This window comes from Palaemon carinicauda, chromosome 9 (assembly GCF_036898095.1).
Source record: "Palaemon carinicauda isolate YSFRI2023 chromosome 9, ASM3689809v2, whole genome shotgun sequence".
Lineage (NCBI taxonomy): Eukaryota > Metazoa > Arthropoda > Malacostraca > Decapoda > Palaemonidae > Palaemon > Palaemon carinicauda.
In genome coordinates this window covers 134,636,191-134,664,107 of record NC_090733.1, presented here as the reverse complement: position 1 = coordinate 134,664,107, position 27,917 = coordinate 134,636,191, and the positions used below count along the sequence as shown (strand labels likewise).

Sequence of the window (27,917 nt, the reverse complement as noted above, 5' to 3'; positions counted from 1 at the left end):
TCTGTATTTCATTATTTGTGAATTTTTGTCCACTGAATTCAAATGCCGAGCCTTAGTTGTAGGTGGTTGTATAGCTCAGGGTTGATAACTTTGATGCGAGTAAGACCACAAATGTTTAGTCCTGATTTATCTCAATCAAACTCCAATAACATCTTCGTGCCTTCCTAGGAAAGGCAATCTGAGGACGATGTACAGTACATCTGTGCTGAGGCTCTGCAGCTTTGGATGCAGCAAGTATGACCGGCGATAAATATGCAGTTGAAGCTGAGTGCATGGCTTTGACGGCCAGTTTAGAGTGAAAAACTTTTCTGCAGTGCCCACTATTTCCATGCTTGTGACATGTAGTCCCTGGCAGGACGAACTCATCTTGGATGACGTTTTAGTCCGCAGAAGTAAAGCCGAGATGTATGGGATCTCCTGGTGCAGTGAATTGAAGTTGCATCGAGGGGATTTATAGTGCTCTCACCCTAGTCCGTTTGACCCAAAAAAGCAGCAGAAGGTTGTAAAGTGCAGTTTTAACAAACACAGCCAGAGCAATATATGATTTATTATTCAATTGTGCTGGGTTTGGTGGATTGCTGCCTTTAAGGTGAGTGTTTTGTTTTTCATTTGTCAAGTAAGGACGGTTCCCAGGGCAACTGAGTCCGTGGATGATAATTGTACGGATGACTGAGATGACTGCTGTAAAGTAACAGCTGTTGGCCAGGGTATTCGGAGAAAGTAGGAACCCATCCATGGTTTCATCTGGCTCCTGATGCCTGATGGACAGGATATTTGTTGCATAAACTTCACTTGTTGGTTAAGGTATGCAGCATTGAGCCGAGTCATTAGTTCTTTGAATGTTTGGCAGGCTTGGCTAACATCCGCTACTTCTGGATGGATGGGGAAGAAAAATATGGAGAATCTTGTCTTGGATGTGGTCCTCGATTCTGGTCAAGAATTAAATGAAACCTCGCATCCAAAGCTTCGAGTTCTTGTTGATCAATGGTACGTTTGAAGCATAATCAATCTTCTCCATGTTTTATAGAATTTTGTAGAATAAATTGTCTTGTGACTTAATGGCGCAACTGACCAAGTCCAACAATAAGGCTTTATTCTACAAAGTTCATGATAGTACATGAAAGAAAACGAGGTATTTTAGGCAAGGAAATAAACACAGTATACATGATACAATAATTACAATTTCATCCGGACCTTAAATATCAGCCTTTACTGTTTTTTCACTATTAGTGTACGTGTTGATAACTTCCTTAACCTTAATTGGTGGGGCAAGGATACAACTTAAAAAGTAGGTTCTCAATGTCTATTAGAGTAAATACATAAGATACGTGGGACACGAGGAAAGATAACTTATCAGCTAAGGGGACGAAGACGAACAGACTGCATCATGGCAACACAACAGATAAGTGTTGCCAATGCTGACTCAATGTTGCCATATCATATCAATGACATTACAGGAATTAATCTAATGATATGCAACATCTGAAATAATGGTTGAAAGTACATAATACAGTTAATAGTACGTACAATAATGGTAATCATGATAATGCAGTAAATGATACATACAATAATAATAATCATGACAATACTGGTACATGTGAAATGTGTCTTTTCATGTACCTACACCTCCCTCCCCCTCACGCTCGTAGTACATTCTCAAGCGGACTCCTTTTCTATGAGTCTTTGGGAACGACGTGGATTCACAGGAGGAATGGTGACTAAGGACTCTCTTTCTAGGTCCTGGCAAGGGGCCACTGGGACAGGGAGAGAGGGGTCACTAACAGTGGGTGGCACTGGACGAAGAAATCGGCGATTACGCCACCACACACGACCACTAGGGATACGAATTTGATAGTCTCTTGACTTTCCATGGCCCATGACGATGCCAACTTTGTCCCAACGATGAGAGGTCGGGTCTTGAATCCGAACTTGCTGTCCGACGCTCAACTTGGGCAGGGAGTGGGCATGCTGGTCATACTGGGTTTTTACCTGCTCGTAGCGGGCGGCAGCACGGCGGTCACAGTCTTCAGTCTTGACCTGCCACTCCTTGGAGAATGCATTTGGATGGGCAGGATTACATGACCTCAGAGGTCGGCCATACAGGATCTGGGCAGGGGAGCGTCCTGTAAAGTTAGGAGTATTCCTGAGTTCCAGCAATCCACGGTCAAAATCTTCATTATCGATGTTGCCAGACGGGGCTGTTTTCAGTATGAGGTGCTTAATTGACTTCACAGCGGCTTCGGCATGACCATTCGATTGTGGGTAGTGGGGTGAGGTTACCATGTGTCGAACTCCCCATCTCATCATGAAATCCTTGAACTCTGCGCTGGTGAATTGTGGCCCTCCATCCGTCCTAAGGCGAAGAGGAACACCAACTTCACGGAAGTAGCGGCAGAAGATCCTGATGGTATTAGATGCGGTAGGAATCTTGTTGTTTGTTGGAGACTGCAGAGGCACCACTGTTGCTTGAAGATCTGTCGCGATGACTATTTTTCTTGTTATCCATGCAGCATTTATCGAAGTGTCCAATACGGTGACAATGACGGCACTGGACTTTGCTGGCAGGACACCTCAACGTCCTGGACCAATGGCCAACACGGTCACAGTTTCTGCAGGTACTGTTGGCAGCAGGGCATTTATCAGGTTCGTGCTGACGGGCACAAGACTGGCATAAAACGGCAGGCTTAGAGGACTTCGGCGAAGGTGGAGGCTTCCCGCTTGATTTCTTGCTTCTCCTGTAGGCTGAAACGGCACACAACTGGCTGGGTGGGCCACGTATGGCAGAAGTTGCAGTTTTAGCTGCCTCATATGATCGACAGGTTGTGACGAAATCTTGAAGAGGAGAGCTGGCGTCCAAGGCAATCAACTTCTGAACCAACTCTGCATCTCGAATACCCATCAAGATAATCATTTTCAGTTGGGTCTCTTCACATGCAGCGGCATTACCTGGGCACAAATCAACTTCTTCTGCGATGCGTCGAAGTCTCACATAGAAATCAGCAAAAGATTCTCCTTCCATTTGCTTACAGCTAAGAAATCTGCAGTGTGTGTTCTAAAACACGCTGTGTTTCAAGGGTTAAACACATCCTCATCTGGATCATTTGTTTTTCACGTGGAAGCTTAGAAAGATCCACCATAACAGCGTAGTCATCCCACCGGCGTCTCCATTCCCTGAACATTTGGAATGTTGCATCTGCCTTCAGTGGGGGTGGCGTTTGGGCTGTTGCCTTCTGTGGAGGTGGAAGAGCGGGTTGATTGGAGTTAGAATTCACCTCTGTGCCAGGTGTATGGTTGCCTGGATGAGAATGGATGATCGGGGCAAGAGTTTGAATGAGGGCTGTAAACCTTGCATTTTCTTCTTCTCTTCTAAGATCATCCTCTCTTAGGCGAATTGCTTCTTGTTCCCTTCTTCTTTCTTCTTCACGTTGTCTTTCTTGTCTTCTTGCTTCGTCTTCCCTTCTTCTTCTTTCATCCTCATACAAGCGAGATTCCTCTAAAAAACGAATTAAAGCGAGGAAATCAGTCCCGTTAGCTTGAGAGGCAGACGGGGGGTAGTAGTGGTGACTCAGGAGTGGTGGGGTGGGAGAGGCAGCGCTCTCCAACACTCCCCCAACACTGTGGGCGTGGGCGGCATCGACGCTGTGGGCACCCACATCGCTGAATGGTCCCTCTTCTGTGGGCTCTTCTAATTGTTCTTCAAGTATATCATCCGAGGCCATTATTACTTTCGATGTGCAGTGGGTAAAAATACAGTTCCAACAAAGTTATAAAAAACAACACAAACTGTTTTAAAACACTAATAATAAGAAAAGTTTAAGGCAAGCAAGTGTGTGCGCATGTGCATGAATACGTCCGCCAGCGACTCTGTGGGTTGAGGGGAGCAGCAACTCTGCCTCAGGCAGTCACCCCGTGACGATGAATGAGTCTGGGTGTGGTCACGCATGCTCCGACTGAGTCCCAACAGACTATTTGCTTGCTTCTTGAAATAGCACAGCAAAAACACTGGGACGTAAAAAGAGAGCACTATAAAAGCACAATGCACTGCACAACACTTTACTGTTAACTTGCATCACTACACTGCACATGAAATATAAATAAATCGAATTACAGCGAATTCACATTAAAACTGAGAATCCATTAATGGCGTCGCCCGGTTCCTGATGTCCACGTCTTGAAAGAGTTCTCCTAATACGACACTGTAAGTTCACTGCGCCATGTACGTGTTGATAACTTCCTTAACCTTAATTGGTGGGGCAAGGATACAACTTAAAAAGTAGGTTCTCAATGTCTATTAGAGTAAATACATAAGATACGTGGGACACGAGGAAAGATAACTTATCAGCTAAGGGGACGAAGACGAACAGACTGCATCATGGCAACACAACAGATAAGTGTTGCCAATGCTGACTCAATGTTGCCATATCATATCAATGACATTACAGGAATTAATCTAATGATATGCAACATCTGAAATAATGGTTGAAAGTACATAATACAGTTAATAGTACGTACAATAATGGTAATCATGATAATGCAGTAAATGATACATACAATAATAATAATGACAATACTGGTACATGTGAAATGTGTCTTTTCATGTACCTACAATTAGAGGTAGTGTTTGTGCTTTCGTAGGGCAAAGGATTAGTTTTTTTTCCCTTCTCCAGATTTAGCAGCCAGAAAATAAGATATTCTAGTAGTCTGTAAGCCAGACACCATTATTTGATTGCTTACTTCTAAATGGAGGGACTTATTCTTTTACCTCATTGTGGTAACTCTTGGATTTTACTTTAGATGCACCTGGGTACTGATTGGCCTCAAAGGTCCTAGCCCAAAGCTATTTAACAAAAATTCTTACATCCAATCCCCTGAGCAACTTGTGCACTCCTAGGGGCCACCTAAATTATATTTAATGTGATGTACATCTCAAGGTCAAAGCATGAGCCATCCCTCACCTGAAACTTTTGACAGAAGTTCTTACTTGTGTGGTATATTTGCTCACAGATCCAGAGGCAAAGTCTAAAGTTCTCAAGCCATGGTGATTGGTAGGAGAAACAGAATTTAACCACTTCCTATGGTGAGCATTGAAATCACCAACAAAGACAAAAGTGGCGTTTCTATCGTCTTGTATCTTAGCCATAATGGTAAAAAGACAATCAAAGATAGAATCATCCATTTCTAGATTCTGGTGGTCAAACACAGATAATTGTTATGCCTGCCACAAACTTTTATTACCCGAATCTCATGGCATCCACATTCATTGTAGGACTTAAGAGAAGCAAGGTACTTAATCTTAATATACATCGCCATCTCCTTGCCCTAGGAATTGGCTTCTTAAAGTCAGTTATAAGGACCTCAGATGAGTGTCTCATATTAGAACCCAAAGTTTCTGAGCATAAAAGAATATCTTGCTGTCTGGACGCAACTGTATGGTCTTGAATAATTGCATGAAGATCACGAATGTTGCAATACACTTGAGAACATTGACGAAATCTAGGACGTAATGGTCTCCTGACAGCATAAGAATTAATGGTAATAGAAAGGTACATTATACTTGAAAAACTAAATTAACAAGTTTTAATACATAAGTTGCATCTAATATACCTTAACCTACTAATAACCCAAATTGCTCTTCTCATATTGTAATTTGCTTCCTTATATAATATTTTTCATAATCTTCATAAATAGCATTGGTTATTTCCTGTTATACATAGCTTAACAAGTATTGACTCTCACGGTATATATTACATTATATGGTTATCGTATTTTGTGATTTGTTATCCTGCATTGATATTTCTACAGGAATGTTACTAGAATATTGCTTACAAGTACTAAGATCTACAGAATATACACTAATCTACTTTTTTTTTATTTTCCCCTTTCAGGTGAATGAGCGCTTAGGCACAAATCCTCAGCTCCTTAGTGAGAGCCCAAAAGAAGAAGGCTACTTAGCCATTGTTTTACCTCCACTGCGTAATGGAAATGTCCTTCTTAACAGGCTCCTGTCTAAAGAAAAATATAAAGAATTGATAAATGAAAATCTAAGAGGCACTACAGGTTGAAATTTTAACACATGGATTTTCTGAGGAGTTTTTATCTTACAGTAAATAATTAGGCCTTTAATCTTTTCAAAATGAACTTAATGAAGTCTTGCAGGAAACAGTCTTACTATTACTTTTCTTAAGAGATTTTTTGTTTTTTAGCTATCTAAAATTCAATATTTTATTTACTGCATATAATGATCACAAGACAATTTTCATATAAACAAACACTAGTTGTATATACTGTATGTGACACTGAAATAGAAATTTTGTATGGCACAATGAAAATGGGTTGATTCAGGAAATCTTGTATTATTTTTAAACAGGAATAGTTACTTGATGGTGATGAAGATTTTTCAATATCCTTTCTTCATTACTGTTGTAAATTAACTTTCTATAAGTTTTATAGGAAAATTCAAACTCATGTTAGAAATATAAATTTTAATATTTTTACACTGATTAACAAAATAGAAATGCAATAAATACAGACTTGACATAACGGCACACATTAACATCACAGATTGAGATTTCACCTGGAGATAGCACTTGAAACTTTTTAGGTAATGCCAGTTAGATCTTACCCAATGGAGTCCCTCCAGGAATTAAGTGGTGGAATGCTGTACATCACCAAGCGACCTGTGGGTGGAGTTAGGTTAGTAGTAAATTGACATGATGGGGAAGAACAGCAATCAAATTAGAATTTTATATGTAACGGATATCTCAAAAGAATGAAGTATATGATGCATTTCTTATTAACTGTGTTACTTTTCTTGTTGATATAATAAAGCCATAATATGTCTGTCCTAGTTATTACGATGTCTCTTGTATATGGTTCAAAACTTGATCCTTACAATGAACATATGTAATATAGATTTGCAAGATGATGAGAATAACAACGCAATTTGTTAAGCAAAATTGATTATGATCAAGAATGGATAAAAAACCAATAATATTGTGTGATTTCAACAGAAATAAATTTATTCCTCACATTGAGATCAAACATTCCAGTAAAATGCTAGGAATAGGGAATCTATGACACAAAATATCAAATATCAAAGAAATATTGTCACCCCTGATCTGAAGCCAGTGTTTCAATATGCAAAGCACGAACTCAGTGTGTATAAGAGAGACCCGAGAATTAAGGTGCTATTGCACTGCACAGCCCCTCCAACACTGAAATCGCTCACATATTAATCCTCATCAAAGAGAACTACTACTACTACTCCAAGGGATAACATCTGTACAGAAACTTGTGACCAGTTGCCATCTTTCCAGTCACCGTTAACGTAATACTTTCTGTTCCCGTTTAGTAAGAAAAATTTTGTTTACATAAGACAATCAAGTTATTATTTTTCCACTCTCCTTAGTAATAGTGTTAACGAAATTGGGTGATTTAATCACTGTTCAAGATAGCTTTCCAGTGTTTTTGTGAATGTGGTCAACTCAAAGTTGCCCTTCAATCCCTTGACTTTTTGACAGCCTGGAGGTGTTCTAGTTTTGTATATTATTACCAGTTCTCAATTTATCAACTTAACTTATTATTTATATCAAAAGTTTTCTAGTTATATCCCTTGCCATAAAATTTAAACTAATAACCGCATTTTTTTTTTTTTTTATTCACTTTCCAAATGTAGAAATGTTTGATCTATTCAATTGCCCGCCTATAACTTTCATCATTAGCTTAGGAAAAGTTGTATACAGTAACTGTCTTATTATAGGGGGTTTTCTGTTCTAACCTAATTTCTGACCTAATCCACCAAGGTATTTTGCATATATTAGCCAAATGTACATTAGACTATGCAATTGTCTTTCTCTTACAGGCTGCTTGCTATAGGCAAGGCATTCTAAAACGAACGAATAAACAATGCAATTGTTGATGGGTAGCTTTCAGTATTTAACTTCCAAAAACCAGTTAGCAAGAGGCATTTTAACCAAGGTAGCTATATTATGAATATAATGTTTTATATAAATACATAACTTCAATTGGAATGTCTTACCTCATGTTAAGGAGGGGTTTGGAAATCATTGGTCCATAATGAATCGATTAATTTTCAATATTTAACTTAGCCGGTGATTATAATAGCTGCAACTCTGTTGCTCGACAGAAAACTCTACGGAAAAAATTCGCCAGCGATCGCTACACAGGTAGGGGGTGTACTTCAACAGCGCCATCTGTCGTCCAGATACCCAGTACTCATTGTAAACAAAGAACTCAATTTTCTCTCTGTCGTGCTACCGGCAAGACCTACTAATTCGCTGTTGCTAACTGGATTTGTTTTCACAACTATTTGGTGAAGTACACTATTCTAGTTTTGAGCTTTCGCTGTGCAGGCTTTCTCTTCAAAAATCCTTGCATTCTTTTTTTGATTACGGATTATTTGTTGATGACTTTGGATAGTTTTTGAATTCCCCTTTGACCAATTCAAAATGGCTGACCCTTCACAAGTCCCAAAATTTAGGAAGTGTAATGCTAGGGACTGTTCAAGGCGTCTTCCGAAGGCCTCTATCGACCCTCACACTGTTTGTTCCAATTGTCGGGATAAAACCTGTCAATTGGAAGATCGATGTGAGGAGTGCGTTGGGCTTTCGGAATTCGATTTTATCGAATTCCAAAAATATACATATAGGCTAGAGAGAGATAGAGTTAGGAGAAGTTCCTCTCGTTCTATTGATATTTCCTCTCCTCATGCCCCACAACCTATTCCTTCCCCTGTAGTGGTTGCTCCTAATCCCCCTTCTGGCACTCAGGAACCTTCGATGGCTGATATGATGCGTGCCATCCAAGCTCTGGGTGAGAGAGTTGAGTCCCTGGCTAGTGACCGTAACCAGCTCATGGCGGATGTCAAGGAGCTGAAGTGTAAAAGTGCAGTGGGAAGTGTTAAAGTGAGTGATAGTGTTGTGGATAGTGTTGCGCTTGAGGGTTCGTCTGTTCGTGCCTGTCGTCCTCCTAGTCCGGGACCTCTTGCAAGCTCCCAAGTCCAGGGGAGAAGCAATGTCGTACGACCAATGGGTTCGAGAGGCTTTAATCAGCGAACAGACGTTCCCTCCGTGGTATCGGGCGCATCTCCCCAAGATCGCCCCTGCCGCACAAAGACGAGAGAGCCCATTTATTCCTCGTCTTCGGAAGGTGTTTCTCGCAAGAAACAATGGACCAAGGTCTCACGACCATTAAAGCGCAAGTCGGTCCCTTCCGCGCAAGTCCAACGGCCCAGCTGTAGCCACTGGGTCAGTTCGGACTCGCTGCAGTCTTCCGATGACTGCTCACCTCCTAAGAGAGGCAAAGCGGTACCGCCTCAGACAGTTACACCGTCTGTCGCCGCACCTGCTCCTGCAGACCCTAGTGGTCTTTGTTGCAGAGCATGCAGTCCCAATTAATGTCTCTGATGCAGGACTTGCGTGCGGAGAAGGTTGCTGCTGCACCAGCTAGTACAGCCTCTTGCCTACAACCACCCACACGCTCGGTTGTGCGTCCTGTGGACACTGAGGCGACCTTCTTGCGCACTCCAGTTGAGAGAGTTCCGCCACCCATGCGTTCCAGTGTGCCCTGCCAGCCGCATGTTGACGTTCAGCGACGCACGGAGCCTTCCGTTGACGTTCGTGAGGTACAACAACCGTCAGAGTTGTTTTGTTTTGACGCGGTGCGTCAACCTCCGCAACCCAGTGTGGTTGCCACTGCTCACCCACATCAGGCTAGACAGTCTGGAGTAGACGCTGTGCGTCCCCGCGCTGCTATGGTTGTTGCCAGCTCACAGACTGGGCAACAGTTCCATGACGTTGCGTCCGGGTCAGTCACGCATGCACCCGTGCGACCGGACTCAGCTAACCAGCCGTTACCTACTCCATTGCCGCTTCCTCCTCAATACTCGGATGAGGGACTTTCTGATGATGATGGTGCTGCACACGTAGATGAACCACATTCAGATCTTGACGAGCCTAAGTCTACGCAACCCTCTTTGGACTTTAGGAAGGTTTTAGCACTGTTCAAAGAGATGTTTCCGGACCAGTTTGTGTCTGTGGCTCCGCGCTCTCCTCCGTCAGAGTTTGTTTTAGGTATGCCGTCATCCACGCCTGCCTTTACTAGACTCGTACTCGCACGCTCGTCCAAGAGAGCTTTACGAGTGATAGGAGAATGGATGCAGTCCAAAAAGAGTCTAGGGAAGACAGCCTTTACGTTTCCCCCTGCTAGACTCTCTTCTAGATCGAGCGTCTGGTATGCCACGGGAGAAGTTCTCGGCTTGGGAGTTCCTGCCTCTGCCCAGGGCGACTTCTCAAGTCTTGTAGACTCTCCCCGCCGGCTAGCCATGAGACGCTCAAAGATATGTTGGTCATCTTCGGACCTGGACCACCTTTTGAAAGGGATATTTAGAGCCTTCGAGGTCTTCAACTTTTTAGACTGGTGTCTGGGAGCTCTAAGCAGAAAGATCTCTCCGACAGAGAAGGAGACTTCATTGCTCATCATTTCCTGCACGGACAAGGCCGTACATGACGGATCTAATGAGCTTGCTGCATCTTTCGTGTCCGGAGTCCTCAAGAAGCGTGAGAACCTTTGCTCTTTCCTGTCAGCTGGAGTTACACCTTGCCAAAGATCCGAACTTCTGTTTGCTCCTCTTTCCAAGTGCCTCTTTCCAGAGGACCTGATTAAGGAGATTGCTGCTTCTTTGATACAGAAGGATACTCACGATCTGGTTGCGTCCTCTGCTCGCAAAGCCACCCCTTTGCCTACCTTGTCAGCTAGACCAAGGATGGACACTCCAGCGTCCCGATTTATTCCGCCCTTTCGTGGCAGAGCCTCCAGCAGAGGAGGTGCTCGTGCCGAAGGGAGACGTGGAAAGAAGAAAGGAACCAAGTCCTTTAAAGGCAGAGTCTGACTGCCAGCTTCTTCAGACAGCAGTGGGAACCAGACTCAAGAACTTCTGGCAGACCTGGGAGAAGAGAGGCGCAGATGCACAATCTGTGAAGTTGCTCAGAGAGGGGTACAAGATCCCGTTTGTACGAAAACCCCCTCTAGCAACGTCTCCCATCGATCTCTCTCCCAGGTATAGAGAGGAAGACAAGAGACGAGCATTGAAACAGGAAATGTCTCTCTTACTAGAAAAGGGAGCGGTAGTCAAAGTCCTGGACCATCAAACCCCGGGCTTCTACAACCGTCTCTTCTTAGTGGCAAAGAAGACAGGAGGGTGGAGGCCGGTGCTAGACGTCAGTGCGCTGAATGTCTTTGTCACAAAGCATGGAGACCACAAAGTCCGTTCTAGCAGCGGTCAGAAGGGAAGACTGGATGGTCTCTTTAGACCTAAGGGACGCATACTTCCACGTCCCCATCCACCCAGACTCCCAACCTTTTCTGAGATTTCTTTACGAAAAGGTTGTCTACCAGTTTCAAGTCCTGTGCTTTGGCCTAAGCACAGCTCCTCTTGTGTTTACGAGGCTGATGAGGAATGTAGCCAAATTCCTTCATTTAGCGGACATCCGAGCCTCCCTCTATTTGGACGACTGGCTTCTAAGAGCTTCTTCCAGTCGTCGCTGTCTGAAGGATCTAAAGTGGACTCTAGATCTGACCAAGGAATTGGGTCTCCTTGTCAATTTGGAAAAGTCTCAAGTGGTCCCATCCCAAACTTGTGTATTTAGGGATGGAGATTCACAGTCTAGCTTTTCGGGCTTTTCCGTCGGCCCCCAGAACAAGCCAAGCCCAGTTATGCATCCAGAACATGCTGAAGAAGGAACGATGTTCAGTCAGGCAGTGGATGAGTCTGATAGGGACCCTATCATCCCTGGAACAGTTCGTGTCGTTAGGAAGACTACACCTCCGTCCTCTTCAATATCACCTAGCTTTTTACTGGAAAAAGGACAAGACGCTAGAAGTGGTCTCGATCCCCATTTCCGAGAAGATGAAGTCTTGCCTGATATGGTGGAAGGACAGTATCAGCCTCAGAGAGGGTCTGCCCCTGGCTGTTGACTCCCAACCACGTTCTCTTCTCGGACGCATCGGACATAGGCTGGGGCGCGACATTAGACGGTCGGGAATGCTCGGGAATTTGGAACTCGAGTCAAAGGACAATGCATATCAACTGCAAGGAGCTACTGGCAGTTCATCTGGCCTTGAAAAGCTTCAAGTCTCTCCTTCAAGGCAAAGTGGTGGAGGTGAACTCGGACAACACCACGGCTTTGGCGTACATCTCCAAGCAAGGAGGGACCCACTCTATGACGTTGTACGAGATCGCAAGGGACCTCCTCACCTGGTCAAAAGGTCAAAACATTTCGCTAGTAACGAGGTTCATCCAAGGCAACTTGAATGTCATGGCAGATTGTCTCAGTCGGAAGGGACAAATCATTCCAACAGAATGGACCCTCCACAAGGATGTGTGCAAGAGACTTTGGGCCACATGGGGCCAGCCAACCATAGATCTCTTCGCAACCTCGATGACCAAGAGGCTCCCAATATATTGCTCACCAATCCCGGACCCAGCAGCAGTTCATATAGATGCCTTTCTCCTAGATTGGTCACATCTAGACCTATATGCATTCCCTCCGTTCAAGATTGTCAACAAGGTACTGCAGAAGTTCGCCTCTCACGAAGCGACAAGGTTGACGTTAGTTGCTCCCCTCTGGCCCGCGAGAGAATGGTTCACCGAGGTACTTCGATGGCTAGTGGACGTTCCCAGAACTCTTCCTCTAAGGGTGGACCTTCTACGTCAGTCACACGTAAAGAAGGTACACCAAGGCCTCCACGCTCTTCGTCTGACTGCCTTCAGACTATCGAAAGACTCTCGAGAGCTAGAGGCTTTTCGAAGGAGGCAGCCAGGGCGATTGCTAGAGCAAGGAGGACATCCACCCTTAGAGTCTACCAATCGAAGTGGGAAGTCTTCCAAAACTGGTGTAAGTCAGTATCTGTATCCTCGACCAGTACCTCTGTAACTCAAATAGCTGACTTCCTTTTATACCTGAGGAAAGAACGATCTCTTTCAGCTACCACTATCAAGGGTTACAGAAGCATGTTGGCATCAGTCTTCCGTCACAGAGGCTTAGATCTTTCCAACAATAAAGATCTACAGGACCTCCTTAAGTCTTTTGAGACCACGAAGGAGCGTCGTTTGGCTACACCTGGTTGGAATTTAGACGTGGTACTAAGATTCCTCATGTCAGAAAGGTTCGAGCCGCTACAATCAGCCTCCCTTAAAGATCTCACCTTAAAGACTCTTTTCCTGGTTTGCTTAGCCACAGCTAAAAGAGTCAGTGAGATTCACGCCTTCAGCAGGAACATAGGATTTTCATCTGAAACGGCTACATGTTCTTTACAACTTGGTTTTCTAGCCAAAAACGAGCTACCTTCTCGTCCTTGGCCGAAATCGTTCGATATTCCAAGCCTATCGAATATGGTTGGAAATGAACTAGAAAGAGTCTTATGCCCTGTGAGAGCTCTTTAAGTTCTATTTAAGACGAACTAAACCTTTACGAGGACAGTTAGAAGCTTTATGGTGTTCAGTTAAGAAACCATCTTTGCCTATGTCAAAGAATGCTTTATCCTATTTTATCAGACTGTTAATACGAGAAGCTCATTCACATCTGAGTGAGGAAGACCAAGCTTTGCTGAAGGTAAGGACACATGAAGTTAGAGCTGTCGCAACTTCCGTGGCCTTTAAACAAAATAGATCTCTGCGAAGTATAATGGACGCAACCTATTGGAGAAGCAAGTCAGTGTTCGCGTCTTTTTATCTTAAGGATGTCCAGTCTCTTTACGAGGACTGCTACACTCTGGGACCATTCGTAGCAGCGAGTGCAGTAGTGGGTGAGGGCTCAACCACTACAATTCCCTAATTCCATAACCTTTTTAATCTTTCTCTTGAAATGTTTTTATTGTTGTTTTTGGGTTGTCCGGAAGGCTAAGAAGCCTTTCGCATCCTGGTTTATTTGGCGGGTGGTCAAATTCTTTTCTTGAGAAGCGCCTAGATTAGAGGTTTTGATGAGGTCCTGTTGTATGGGTTGCAACCCTTCATACTTCAGATCCTAGGGGTCGCTCAGCATCCTAAGAGGATCGCGAGGCTCCGTAAGGAAGACGTACTTAAAAAAGGCAGAGTAATTGTTCAAGTCGACTTCCTTACCAGGTACCTATTTATTTTGTTTTTGTTATTTTGATAACTTCTAAAATGAAATAAAAAATTCTTAGCTCATAATGATGTAAACATAATTTGCTGGTCTCTACCCACCCCCCTGGGTGTGAATCAGCTATTATAATCACCAGCTAAGTTAAATATTGAAAAAATGTTATTTTGATAATAAAATAAATTTTTGAATATACTTACCCGGTGATTATAAATTAAAGGACTCTCCCTTCCTCCCCAATAGAGACGCAGTGGACCGAGGAGAAAATTGAGTACTTTGTTTACAATGAGTACTGGGTATCTGGACGACAGATGGCGCTGTTGAAGTACACCCCCTACCTGTGTAGCGATCGCTGGCTAATTTTTTCTGTAGAGTTTTCTGTCGAGCAACAGAGTTGCAGCTATTATAATCACCGGGTAAGTATATTCAAAAATTTATTTTATTATCAAAATAACATATTACTTACAATGATTTTCAGAAATTTTTCAAGAATAAATTAAAGGTGAAGCACTATATGCTGGATGCTTTATTCTTAAAATCTGAAGGTCGAGAAGTTTTTATATAGCGACCTATGAAATTTCTTTTTCCCCAACTTTTACTGCATAATGCAAAGCTAATGCAGAGGTAGGTAAGTTACCCTGCTCAGGCAGAGTCCTGAATCTCTGATCCTTCTGGAATTTATTGAGAAAAAAAATTAGAATTAAGCTGCTCAGCCTCATAAAGGTAAAGTTTGGTGACAAAGCATAGTCTAAAAAGGTCTGGCTTCATGGATTTAAAAGCAATATCCATGACCGTTTTCATCAGCCAAGAACCCTTGAACAACTTTGTAAACAAAATGCTGAAAAAAAAAGGCTGCAGAAATACTCACATCCCTGGCCTCAAAGCAAAGACGGTGTACCAAAGATACACAGGCATGTAATGAAGATATATTTGCCAAAAGTGAAATAGAGCTTGGAGAAACTCTACATGACTCAATCAACAACAAAATGTCAATGCTGGCAAAGAACTATAGCCAACATCAATTTGACTCCTACTCAATGGAAAGCCAAATAACAAGGAAAGGGGATACTTGAAAGAAAATAAAACTGGACATGGAACGAGCTATGTCTGAGAGTAACCAGGATTTCCCACCATTCACCATGCAACAACTGAATATGGCAATGTAATTTCTTAAAATTGGGAAGGCAGCTGGATTAGATGGAATTACAGATGATCCTGCACTTTAGTGAGAGGGCAAAAGAATGGCTCTGCACTAATCAATAAATGTGCTAGAACCTATTGGACACCAAAGATAAAGAGAAAAGCCAAAGTAGTAGCATTGTTAAATAATCACTGGCACACTAAAGGCAACATCTCTTTACAGACTGGCCAGTATTGCACCACCTCAGATTTGACAAGGTGCAATTACCAAAAATGAAAGGGTCAAACATATTAATGATCCAAGGCATACACTTCATGGAAATAAGGCAAGAACACTTCTTTGTCTGCATCTCTTCCCACTTTTATGTGGGGTCGATGGAAATCAATAAAAAAAAAAAGTTTCGTGGCCATGGAAGTTTCCTAGCATCTATACAATGCTGTCTACAGATTGATGACGTGGAGGGAGAGCGACAGTAATTCAACCAATGAAGCGCTACCTGACCCTATCGAACATCTACCTTGTAAAGCGTCCCTTACCAGAAAGAAGTGGACCTTAAACAGAGCAAGATCTAAGGTCGGGAAAACAGGAGAGCCTTTAGAAGTGGGGATGTGTCACCAGCGCTGACTGCCCATGTGGTGAAATGCACCAGATGATGGACCACATCCTCCACTTCTGCCCACTGGGACCTGCATGTTCGCATGTAAATCTAAGGGAAGCAAATGACAGATACATCCATTGATACACTGAGTGGTGCGAGAAGATATGATGATGAATGCAGTTATTCTTCCTATTATGAAGTTCCAACAGAAGGATCTGTCCCTCTCCTCCTATCTTTCAGGCGCTCTCAATGTAGCAGCATATGGCCTACCCTAACAAACAGCTCTGGACACAGAATGGACCTTGAATCAGAGCTCTTTTCAAGAGATTATCCCAGTTCTTCAATTAACCTGCATGCAACAGAAGAGAACCACAAGCCATAGCCTCTGTACCATGGCCTTTCACTGTCTTGGGTTTGAGTTCTCTTGCTTGAGGGTACACTCGAGCACACTCTCCTATCTTATTTCTCTTCCTCTTGTTTTGTTAAAGTTTTTATAGTTTATATAGGAGATATTTATTGTTGTTACTCTTCTTAGAATATTTTATTTCCCTTTTTTCCTTTCCGCACTGAGCTATTTTCCCTGTTGGAGCCCCTGGGCTTATAGCATACTGCTTTTCCAACTAGGGTTGTAGCTTAGTAAGTAATAATAATAATAATAATACACGACTCTGTACACGTATTCTTAAGAGAGGGGCAAGAGATGTGTTGAACCTGGATCAGATGATCATAGATTTATCCATCTACTCTTGATTTCCATTTTATATGCTTGAAATATTGTTAAAGACTTCTCAGGGGCAGCAGTGCTGTAAGTCTCTATTGGCCAAATGGCCCGTGGTATCAACTACTCCACCGTCTGAGACCGAGGCTACACGCGAGTTCGAATATCTTCGCTTCCCCCTTTCTGACTTGGAACCTTCACGCTTAAATGTTTTCTTCCTTATAGACTATAAGGAATTTTCAGCTCACTACAGTACTTTTACATATATGATGGACTGTGGAGACTTTCTTCCCCTAGACAATCTGTGTATGGAAAGCATAGATCGTGTAACAGAGGGATTGGGTCACCGTGCCAGAAAACCCCCAACCTTTTGGCTTCCTTCCTGGTCCACCTCTGAGATTTGAAGCTATAGACCTCTTACCATATAAATTTGCACTGACAAAACCACAATCAGTGTTTTGACATGGATTTAGACTCCAACATGTTTCACAAGATTACTCGGTCTTCTGCTTTACAATGACCAACTCCACCAATCTCTTCAGTGCCCAGGTTGCAAGTCTCTTGATATAAGAGCGCCTTTGGGGGGGGGGGTAAAATAAATAATTCCTCCAATTTCTGTAAAGCTACTACAAGAAGCTACTTTCAGTAGCATTAGCTTCAGGAGCAAGAGCCACTGAGCTTGCCAAACTACATTGAGACGAGGAGTTTATCATTTATCCCCATCCTTCCTGTCCGTCTCCTAATGCTGACAATAGTTTTTCTTGCGTTGACCAAAAATGAAAAGCCTCTTCTGAGGGATAACCCTATTTATATAAAAATTTTAAGGCAAGGAGATGGTAACCTCTGACCTGTGTCTACCTTGCAATTATATCACCACAGATCCACATACTCAGAAGACCAACATAGACCCCTTCAACTAGGTCTCTACATATCCTAATGGCAAAGTTGATCCTTTCTCCATTCCAAAAAGCCACGATGTGAGAAAATTTGCTTACTCTTAGTTTTTTCCTTTGCTAATATGCAATCACAGGACATTCAGAGCTTTATGGGGGTGTTTAGAAAACTACCTGAAACCTCCAAGCGTGTCAAATACCCGACTCGCTCATGGCTCCTTTGGGGGGAAATTGGATAGGAAAGGAGGGACACCAACCAAGTCCCTCAGCAGAAACAAAATGACAGGCACCTGGCTTCTTCATCAGATTTTTCCCATATGAGAAGATTATCAACCTTGATAATTTTTCTTTATGCACCCGACCGAGTTGCTTTCTTTGTTGTAGATGGTATTAGTCCTTGGCAACCACACAGCACATTAGATAAAGGACAAAAATTTTTCTGGGATGTGTTGTGTGGTCTCAGAGAACATTCCTCCTCCCTAGCCTCATATAAGCAGGACAATTGATTCTCACTTTGAGTATGAAAGATGGCAGCCAAGTGCAAGTTGTTGTTCAGGTAGAATTGTTTACAGCAGCAGTGATGGTTCTCAGTGATGACATGTCATCAACAGCCTGATGATTTCAGCACTGGAGGAGCCTTGTAAGTTTAATAGCACCTGAACTCGAGGGTCTCCCTTATACACATCGAATCTGTGCTTTGCACAAACACTGGTCTTAGAATAGGTGAGACAATATTTCTTTCGCATCTTATGTCGTACTGAATTCTGTTTTAATCTCTTTAATTGCACAATCAAACACTGGTCTTAGAATAGGGGAGACAATATTTCTTTGGCATCTTATGTCGTATTGAATTCCCTGTTCTAATCTCTAACATTGGGCAATTAAACACTTCGTAGAATAGAGGAAACAATATTTCTTTGGCATCTTATGTCGTATTGAATTTCCCGTTATAATCTCTTGCATGAAATCCCTTGGAAGCTACACACACCCTCCCAAAATATTTATGCTTTCATTTCATTAAAAAGATTCATAAGAAACTTACCTTCTTCAAGATACTCCTTTATTTTTGTGTGTGGTTTCAGCTTCATTACCGTTTCCTTTCCAAATGAGGTTTTTTATGATATCAAGGTTGGTCCCTTTAGTGGCATTATTTTGAACAACAGGAGTTGCTGGATTGTTCTTTTTTGTTTGTGTATGCCACACCCAAATCTGGAAAAAAAGAAATTGCCAATTGAGAACTTGAAAATATGAAATGAACAGGATCTAGCTCAAGATAATATTACAATCAGAATCAAATACTCAGCTATTTTCATATAGGGTAAGAATACTAAAGAGCTTCAAATTCATGTATGGTAATAAGGTCACAGATGGAACCAGGTTATCTGCCTATTTACAGCTAATGGATTTATTGAGATTAGTGACTTTACACATAACTGGTCAGTGACTGCCCAAGATATTTTTATTAGCAAAGACATAATTTGTATTACTAGCCAAGCTGCAACCAGAATGTTACTGTAAAATCTCTAGGGCTCCATGAGGGATAGTAGCACAGTTCAGAAAGGAAATAGGAAAATATTGTATTGAATAAAAAATAAATGAGAAATATAAAATATGAATGATCAAGATTAGTAACCACTTTAAATAGTTATAAAAACTATTAAACAATTAAAAGACATTTATGTTAACCTGTTCAACAGAAAAGCATTTGCAGCAAGTTCGAACTTATCAAGTTCCACTGTACCAGACTTGGAATTAACTGCATACTCATCATTATGAACAGGATGGTATTGTCCGGGAAGACGCGAATGTAAAGGATGGTAAGAATTATGAAATATCTCCTACAACATGCATAACTAACTACAGTAATTGGATGATGGTCCCAGAGATTAATACAGTATCTAGATCAGTAATAAAAGATTTAATAGACTGTAAGTTCCTGCCCAAAAAATTAAGATGAGAGTTTAGCTAGCAGCTGAAGACTAGACACAGTAAGAATATTCAAAACAAAAAATTAAAACACTTCTTGAGAATAGATTGATCACCGAGAATCTTACAAGACTAGCTAAATAAGCCAATTTTTTGTGAAATTGAAGAAGAGACAGATCTAATATGTTTTTCAAGAGTAAATTTGCTGTTGAGAATCATACCTAAAATTTTAAAAGCCATACAGTGTTAAAATAGCATTACCAATGCTGAGAACTGGATGTTGAGAAGCCACTGTCCACAACCTACTTACAATCATACTTTAAGTTTTACCAGGATTCAACTTCATGTCCCATAATTTGCACCATGCACTAATTTCAGCCAGATCTCTATTAAGGAATTCAGCCACCCCAGATCTACATTGAGGAAATAGAATTGATGCAGAGTAGCATCATCTACATATGCAACGAGCTTGTTTTCTAGGTCAAATCACCTGTCGTGTATATACAGTATACTGTAGTATGAAACGTAATGGGCCAAGAACACTACCCTGAGGAACACCAGATACCATATTCCTATACTTACTACAGTGCCCATCAATAACAACTCTTTACGATCTCATCATCATCATCTGCTACGCCTATTGATGCAAGGGGCCTCGGTTAGATTTTGCGATCTATTACTTAAAAATTCAGTAATGATACTAAGGAAAGACCCAACCACTTCCAACTGTTTGAGTTTGAAAACAAGGGCCTCATGATTAAATTCGGCACTAAAATCAGGGCCAATCACACGAACTTCCTGACAACAATCAAGGAATTTAAGTAAAGCATTGGAGACTGGAAGAAGGGCATCACATGCACCAAGGCCTTTACGAAAACCAAATTTCTAACTAGGGAATAGATGATTACCTTCCGCAAACCAATTTAGATGTTTGGCCAAAAAGCATTCAAAAACTAGATAAAATGGGAGTTATGGAAAATGGGCGGCAATCAGTTGGACTCAAGCTACCACAAATGAATTGACATAATGGAGTAACATAACCAATGCTCTAACTAGTACTAAAAGCTCCTCTTCTTGCTAACTTGTGCGAAATAACAGATACCTTTGGAGCTAAGAAATCTGGAACCTTTATAAAAAACAAAAACAAAAAATATCCACTAGGTTTACACCTCTATAAGCATCAAAGTCCATCAAGAGAGCTTTAATTTCACTAGATCTAACAGCTAAACTAGTTAGTTTAGCCTCAGATAAATAGAAATGAGGAAGATCAAGTTTCTCATTACTCTGCTCACTGTCAAACACATCAGCCAAAAGGATTGCCTTTTCCTTTGGACAGTGAGTGACAGAGCCATCTGGTTTAAGTAAAGGTGGAACTGTTGCGTCTACACCAAAAAAGTGCAGATTTAAAGGTAGCCTACCACTTATGTTCCTGGGTTGTACCAGAAATGGTTTCTTTTATGATTTAATTGTATTCCTTTTCAGTTGAGGCATAAACTCTCTGAGCAAAAGCTCTAAGCTGAGTACAGTATAGTTATTCCAAGTCAAATCTGATCTGTTAGCCTTCCAAAGTAAGTAGTCTTAATTATCTCAAGGCCTATACTTGAAGGTTGCTAAAAGGATGGCTGACTGAGAATTCATAACTATCTTTCACTCAATACTTTAGCACACGAAAAGGGATACGCCTATCAATTATGCCAACTAGATTCTCATTCAAAGAAACAACAGGCTTAACACTATTATACAATTGGAGACCAATTCAAGTCCAAGAGATTCCTCATAACACCATTTCAGTCTGCTTGGGAATTTATATAAATGTTACAAGAGTATGATACATCTGGGACAGGCTGCTCAGTCTTCACTAGTAACGAAATCGACTAGAGGCAAGTTGGACCAATTCAACAGCTTTTGGAAGGTAGACAATGTTGTACTTATTTCATAAACATTGATTCTAACTAGTTGAAAAATACATCTACCAAATCTAAATTTTCTTTAACTGAGAACTGAATTCAGATTTGAATTAATTAATGCAAATTCAGAATGCTTCCATACACCTAGGATCAATGACAAGGGGTTCTTTGAGGATTAATTCAACTTAATGGGCAACTGACCCTTTGAAGGAAGCAAAGGGTGTAACAAGTCTTCTTACAGTTGACCAGAATCTACGCTGGGAATCATCAAAACCTTTCTTCAGTAGAACATGTGTACTTACAAGAGATTTGAGTTTGAATTATATTCTAGTTCTGTGACCAAAGGAACGTGGTTAGTAAAGGGAAAAATAGACTAAACAAAAGCCACTAGCCCTGATTAACTTGTGCCAAACAAGGAAGAATATAAAGATTGTGTGTTAGGTAATTTGTTAAAAGGCCTTAATATTAAATAAGTTAGCATAATAGAGGACTTCCCAATGGATATTAAATCTCTTGCAAGGTTACATGCAACAGTAATGACAAAAGCATAGCTTTAAATATGTATAAAGGTTACATAGGCATAACTTCACATACTACCGGCATTCGCATCGCTTACCTTTGTGCAATTATAAGCTAATGGCTCTATTTCGGCAGGTTTGATCCCCAAGCTTATCACAAATCCGTCTTCTTCATAGCCAACTTTAAATGGCATGGTAGCATTTGGTCTCTGTAGGAAATACTGAACATTGACTGCAAATCCAGCCATGTCTATGGGAAATTTACGCTTGGCAATCCAACCATCGTAAAAACCCACAACTTTCCCATCTTTTACTATTGGCGTTGATACCCCTAACTTCGTAACAAGTCCGACTGGAAACATGGATACTCCCCTAGTCCATCGCATCTGTCAAAGAAGGGAAAGAGATAATTTTAATAGAATACATTTCAAATAGTATTTAATGATAAAAATCTATCTATCTATATACCAAGGCACTTCCCCCAATTTTGGGGGGTAGCCGACACCAACAATGAAACAAAACAAAAAGGGGACCTCTACTCTCTATGTTCCTTCAGCCTAATCAGGGACCCAACCGAGTTCAGCTGGTACTGCTAGGGTGCCACAGCCCAACCTCCCACATTTCCACCACAGATGAAGCTTCATAATGCTGACTCCCCTACTGCTGCTACCTCCGCGGTCATCTAAGGCCCCGGAGGAAGCAGCAGGGCCTACTGGAACTGCGTCACAATCGCTCGCCATTCATTCCTATTTCTAGCATGCTCTCTTGCCTCTCTCACATCTATCCTCCTATCACCCAGAGCTTTCTTCACACCATCCATCCATCCACCCAAACCTTGGCCTTCCTCTTGTACTTCTCCCATCAACTCTTGCATTCATCACCTTCTTTAGCAGACAACCATTTTCCATTCTCTCAACATGGCCAAACCACCTCAACACATTCATATCCACTCTAGCCGCTAACTCATTTCTTACACCCGTTCTCTCCCTCACCACTTCGTTCCTAACCCTATCTACTCGAGATACACCAGCCATACTCCTCAGACACTTCATCTCAAACACATTCAATTTCTGTCTCTCCATCACTTTCATTCCCCACGACTCCGATCCATTCATCACAGTTGGTACAATCACTTTCTCATATAGAACTCTCTTTACATTCATGCCCAACCGTCTATTTTTTACTACTCCCTTAACTGCCCCCAACACTTTGCAACCTTCATTCAATCTCTGACGTACATCTGCTTCCACTCCACCATTTGCTGCAACAATAGACCCCAAGTACTTAAACTGATCCACCTCCTCAAGTAACTCTCCATTCAACATGACATTCAACCTTGCACCACCTTCCCTTCTCGTACATCTCATAACCTTACTCTTACCCACATTAACTCTCAACTTCCTTCTCTCACACACCCTTCCAAATTCTGTCACTAGTCGGTCAAGCTTCTCTTCTGTGTCTGCTACCAGTACAGTATCATCCGCAAACAACAACTGATTTACCTCCCATTCATGGTCATTCTCGCCTACCAGTTTTAATCCTCGTCCAAGCACTCGAGCATTCACCTCTCTCACCACTCCATCAACATACAAGTTAAACAACCACGGCGACATCACACATCCCTGTCTCAGCCCCACTCTCACCGGAAACCAATCACTCACTTCATTTCCTATTCTAACACATGCTTTACTACCTTTGTATAAACTTTTCACTGCTTGCAACAACCTTCCACCAACTCCATATAACCTCATCACATCCCACATTGCTTCCCTATCAACTCTATCATATGCTTTCTCCAGATCCATAAACGCAACATACACCTCCTTACCTTTTGCTAAATATTTCTCGCATATCTGCCTAACTGTAAAAATCTGATTCATACAACCCCTACCTCTTCTAAAACCACCCTGTACTTCCAAGATTGCATTCTCTGTTTTATCCTTAATCCTATTAATCAGTACTCTACCATACACTTTTCCAACTACACTCAACAAACTAATACCTCTTGAATTACAACACTCATGCACATCTCCCTTACCCTTATATAGTGGTACAATACATGCACAAACCCAATCTACTGGTACCATTGACAACACAAAACACATATTAAACAATCTCACCAACCATTCAAGTACAGTCACACCCCCTTCCTTCAACATCTCAGCTTTCACACCGTCCATACCAGATGCTTTTCCTACTCTCGTTTCATCTAGTGCTCTCCTCACTTCCTCTATTGTTATCTCTCTCTCATTCTCACCTCCCATCACTGGCACCTCAACACCTGGAACAGCAATTATATCTGCCTCCCTATTATCCTCAACATTCAGCAAACTTTCAAAATATTCCGCCCACCTTTTCCTTGCCTCCTCTCCTTTTAACAACCTTCCATTTCCATCTTTCACTGTCTCTTCAATTCTTGCGCCAGCCTTCCTTACTCTCTTCACTTCTTTCCAAAACTTCTTCTTATTCTCTTCATATGACTGACCCAATCCCTGACCCCACCTCAGGTCAGCTGCCCTCTTTGCCTCACGTACCTTGCGCTTTACTTCCACCTTTTTCTCTCTATATTTTTCATACTTCTCTATACTATTACTCTGCAGCCATTCTTCAAAAGCCCTCTTTTTCTCTTCCACTTTCACCTTCACTCCTTCATTCCACCATTCACTGCCCTTCCTCATGCTGCCTCCAACAACCTTCTTGCCACATACATCACTTGCAATCCCAACAAAATTTTCTTTTACTAACTTCCATTCCTCCTCTAAATTACCAGTTTCTCTTACTCTCACCTCATCATATGCCATTTTCAACCTTTCCTGATATTTACTTTTTACCCCCGGTTTTATTAGCTCTTCAATCCTCACTACCTCCCTTTTACATCCACCTACTCTATTCCCCCACTCTTTTGCTACAACTAATTTTCCTTCCACCAAAAAATGATCAGACATACCGTTAGCCATACCCCTAAACACGTGCACGTCTTTCAATCTTCCAAACATTCTTTTAGTTACCAACACATAATCCATTAATGCCCTTTCTACTACTCTTCCATTTGCCACTCTTACCCATGTATACTTATTCTTATCTTTCTTTTTAAAGAAGCTAGCACCTATTACCATCTCTTGTTCAACACACATGTCTACCAGTCTCTCACCACTCTCATTTTCACCTGGTACGCCATACTTACCAATGACACCTTCTACCTCTCCAGCGCCCACTCTAGCATTTAAGTCACCCATAACAACTACATAATTCCTTCTACCCAGTCCTTCTACACACCTAGTTAAATCATTCCAGAACTCATTCCGATCTTCTTCACTTTTCTCACTACCTGGCCCATACGCACTGACAAACGCCCAACATTCCCTACCCAACCTAACCCTTACCCACATTAACCTAGATGATATCTCCTTCCATTCCACTACTTTACCTGTCATCCATTCACTCAGCAATAAATAGATAATTTGTATTTTTCCCTAACTAATACAAACCTGGAATTACTTATACAGTATATGGATATATCTTTCGGCAAAGCTGGAAGTAGCCAATTAGACTTTTTGGTGTGAGGTGGCAACCCTACCGGGAGCCTGGGCTGGGGGTGACTAGTGGTACCAGCCACCTGTATATATACTCACAGAGTGGTGAAACTAGTCACTTTTTCTCTTTGGCTTCGAGAGAGAGGTTGTTTCCTCTCTCTCTTCCACAGGTTGCCATAGACATTAACGAACATTAATGTACAGTTGTACTTAGAGTATACATTCCTGACTATTACATAAATCATAATAAACCCTTAAAATGATTTACGCATATTATATAAGTTTAAGGTCTTGAATACCTTCTAAAACCAGTTTCAGGAATTAATCTTTTAGAATCATTTACAATATTTAGTAACGTTAAATCTAAAATCAACAAGTAATGAAGTACCTTTGCAATGATGCACAAATTGAAAACAAGGTTCAAACAAGGGAAAGTATATTCTAAAATTCATATATTGCATGAGTCTGTGTACCATCCAGCAATGACAATCCTCCATGAGTTGTATGCGATACATCTACTTTATTTATTTAAATCAACACAAATTCTCATATCAAGCTTTCTATCAGCCATACATGAGGCCGAAACTGCAACAATTTTGTCTGTCAAACAATTATTGCCTCAAACTTAAGCATAGAAAATGGTAAACTAACCAAATAATAAATCCATCAAGAGACCTAGTGAATCTGGGTAAAGCACACTTATAAACCTTTGATAAGACTTGCCAAGGTAGAATCTACAGATTCTGTCTCTACTTCAGTTCCCTTTACTAAGAACCTCCTTCAGTACATGAACAAAACATGCCAGGTGCATCTTGTAGAGGCCTGTGCTCACTTAACCCTTTTACCCCCAAAAGGACATACTGGTACGTTTCACAAAAGCCATCCCTTTACCCCCATGGACGTACCGGTACGTCCTTCCAAAAAAATGCTATAAATGTTTTTTTTTCATATTTTTGATAATTTTTTGAGAAAATTCAGGCATTTTCCAAGAGAATGAGACCAACCTGACCTCTCTATGACAAAAATTAAGGCTGTTAGAGCAATTAAAAAAATATATACTGCAAAATATTTTGGGAAAAAAATAACCCCCTGGGGGTTAAGGGTTGGAAATTTCCAAATAGCCTGGGGGTAAAAGGGTTAATAAGAGGAACCAGTGTATCATCTCAACGTCTGATGGTTCCCTGATGTTTACTATGCATGTAACGATATTCTTTCACCTAATTCTTTTGTGATGTTTATATACTACTAATACAAGCAACAGGAACAAGTGGAGATGCAAGGTTAGAGGGCACGGACCTCTTTGAAGAGAACAGAAGAGCCAACCTATTAGCTAAACGACAGCAAGGGGCAGAAAGAGAAAATCAACCACAACCATCGCCCACAATCCAGTGTGATCAATGCCCTCTATTATTCAGGACACGAATTGGTCTCACGAGCCATAAGAAGGCTCACCACCCTAACAATAATTAACCTACTATGACCCTCTCCTCTACTCAACCTTCTATTGGGACTGAAAACTATGATATTCGGATACGAGTACATGCCGACGATACTACTACTACTACTACTACTATATTGTTCTGCCCTAGGGCACGTCCTTTCATGAATTAGTCACCCACCATAGTTCTCTATTCGTGGCCATCTTTTTTAACTCTTGTTTATATAGGCAAGAATATCGATCACAACCATGGAGTCTGGATGTGTTGCCCTTTTTGTTATCTTTTCCTTAATATAGTCTTCATTCTAAACTACCACAAAAGTACTGTACAGGTATTGTCATTTTTTTATGATGAATCAAACATCATTAACCACTCCAAGGTGCTTTCTTCTCATCTACTAGACATTAATCGTCTTTCATCTTCTGAATCAAACTTTTTGCTTCTCCCGAAGATATAAAATTGTTTGTTAGCAACCTCTTCATCATAAAAGTTGTCCATCATCACTTCTAACATTCTTATGTACAGCAACCAACATTTAGATTTTGTAGTCTAATCACAAAGTATTTCCAGTTGTTTCTTGATTTTGTTCATCAGCTACCACTTAACACTGCTATATCAAATGGAGTATTACGAGTATAAATATATAATGTAGTAATTTGTATTAAGAGTACAAAATTTACAATATTTTTCATGTGTATAAGTATACTGTACAGTAGTACCTTGGTTTACGAGTAACTTTGAATATGAGCAAATCGCTACCCTGTACTGTACGAGAATAAAAATTCAAATCAGTATATGAGCATTGTATTGATCTGCAAGCAAAAATTTCACTCCGTATGCTCATTTTTGTGATCAAGTACAAACAAGACTTGCATAAAATCAGTCTCCAGTGACTATATGCCACACAAAAAATTTTCAAAATGTGTCCATGTTATTTTTACCCATCTTCAAGCCATTTTTGAACAAGCAAAAGCAATCTTCTCCAGATAGGATCCTTGTCAAACTAGATGCAATTGTATAAAAAAAAAAGTCATTCACGAGAATAACAACTTCTGCTCCTCCAATGAAAGATAACATCACATGAAATGGGTTTTATGGGTTGCTGT

The 27,917-nt window shown here is 41.3% G+C and overlaps 2 protein-coding genes across 6 annotated transcripts in view; one reads left to right on the top strand and one right to left on the bottom strand.

The window, feature by feature from the left end:
- The window catches only part of LOC137647156 (protein Abitram), a 69,865-nt gene extending 63,478 nt beyond the window's left edge, over positions 1–6,387 (top strand). For all 5 annotated transcript variants that reach the window (XM_068380434.1, XM_068380430.1, XM_068380435.1 and 2 more), the window contains one exon: positions 5,886–6,387. In XM_068380434.1, the coding sequence (XP_068236535.1) occupies positions 5,886–6,062 (177 nt within the window). In that variant the 3' untranslated portion in view covers positions 6,063–6,387. The remainder of the gene's footprint in view (positions 1–5,885) is intronic.
- Positions 6,388–6,442: 55 nt separating this feature from the next.
- LOC137646645 (galactosylgalactosylxylosylprotein 3-beta-glucuronosyltransferase P-like) overlaps positions 6,443–27,917 on the bottom strand; it is a 124,265-nt gene continuing 102,790 nt past the window's right edge. Inside the window, exons 5-7 of the mRNA XM_068379750.1 lie at positions 21,938–22,225; positions 18,531–18,697; positions 6,443–6,677 (exon numbers count right to left, since the gene is read on the bottom strand). Coding sequence (XP_068235851.1) covers positions 18,536–18,697; positions 21,938–22,225 — 450 coding nt within the window. The 3' untranslated portion in view covers positions 6,443–6,677; positions 18,531–18,535. The remainder of the gene's footprint in view (positions 6,678–18,530; positions 18,698–21,937; positions 22,226–27,917) is intronic.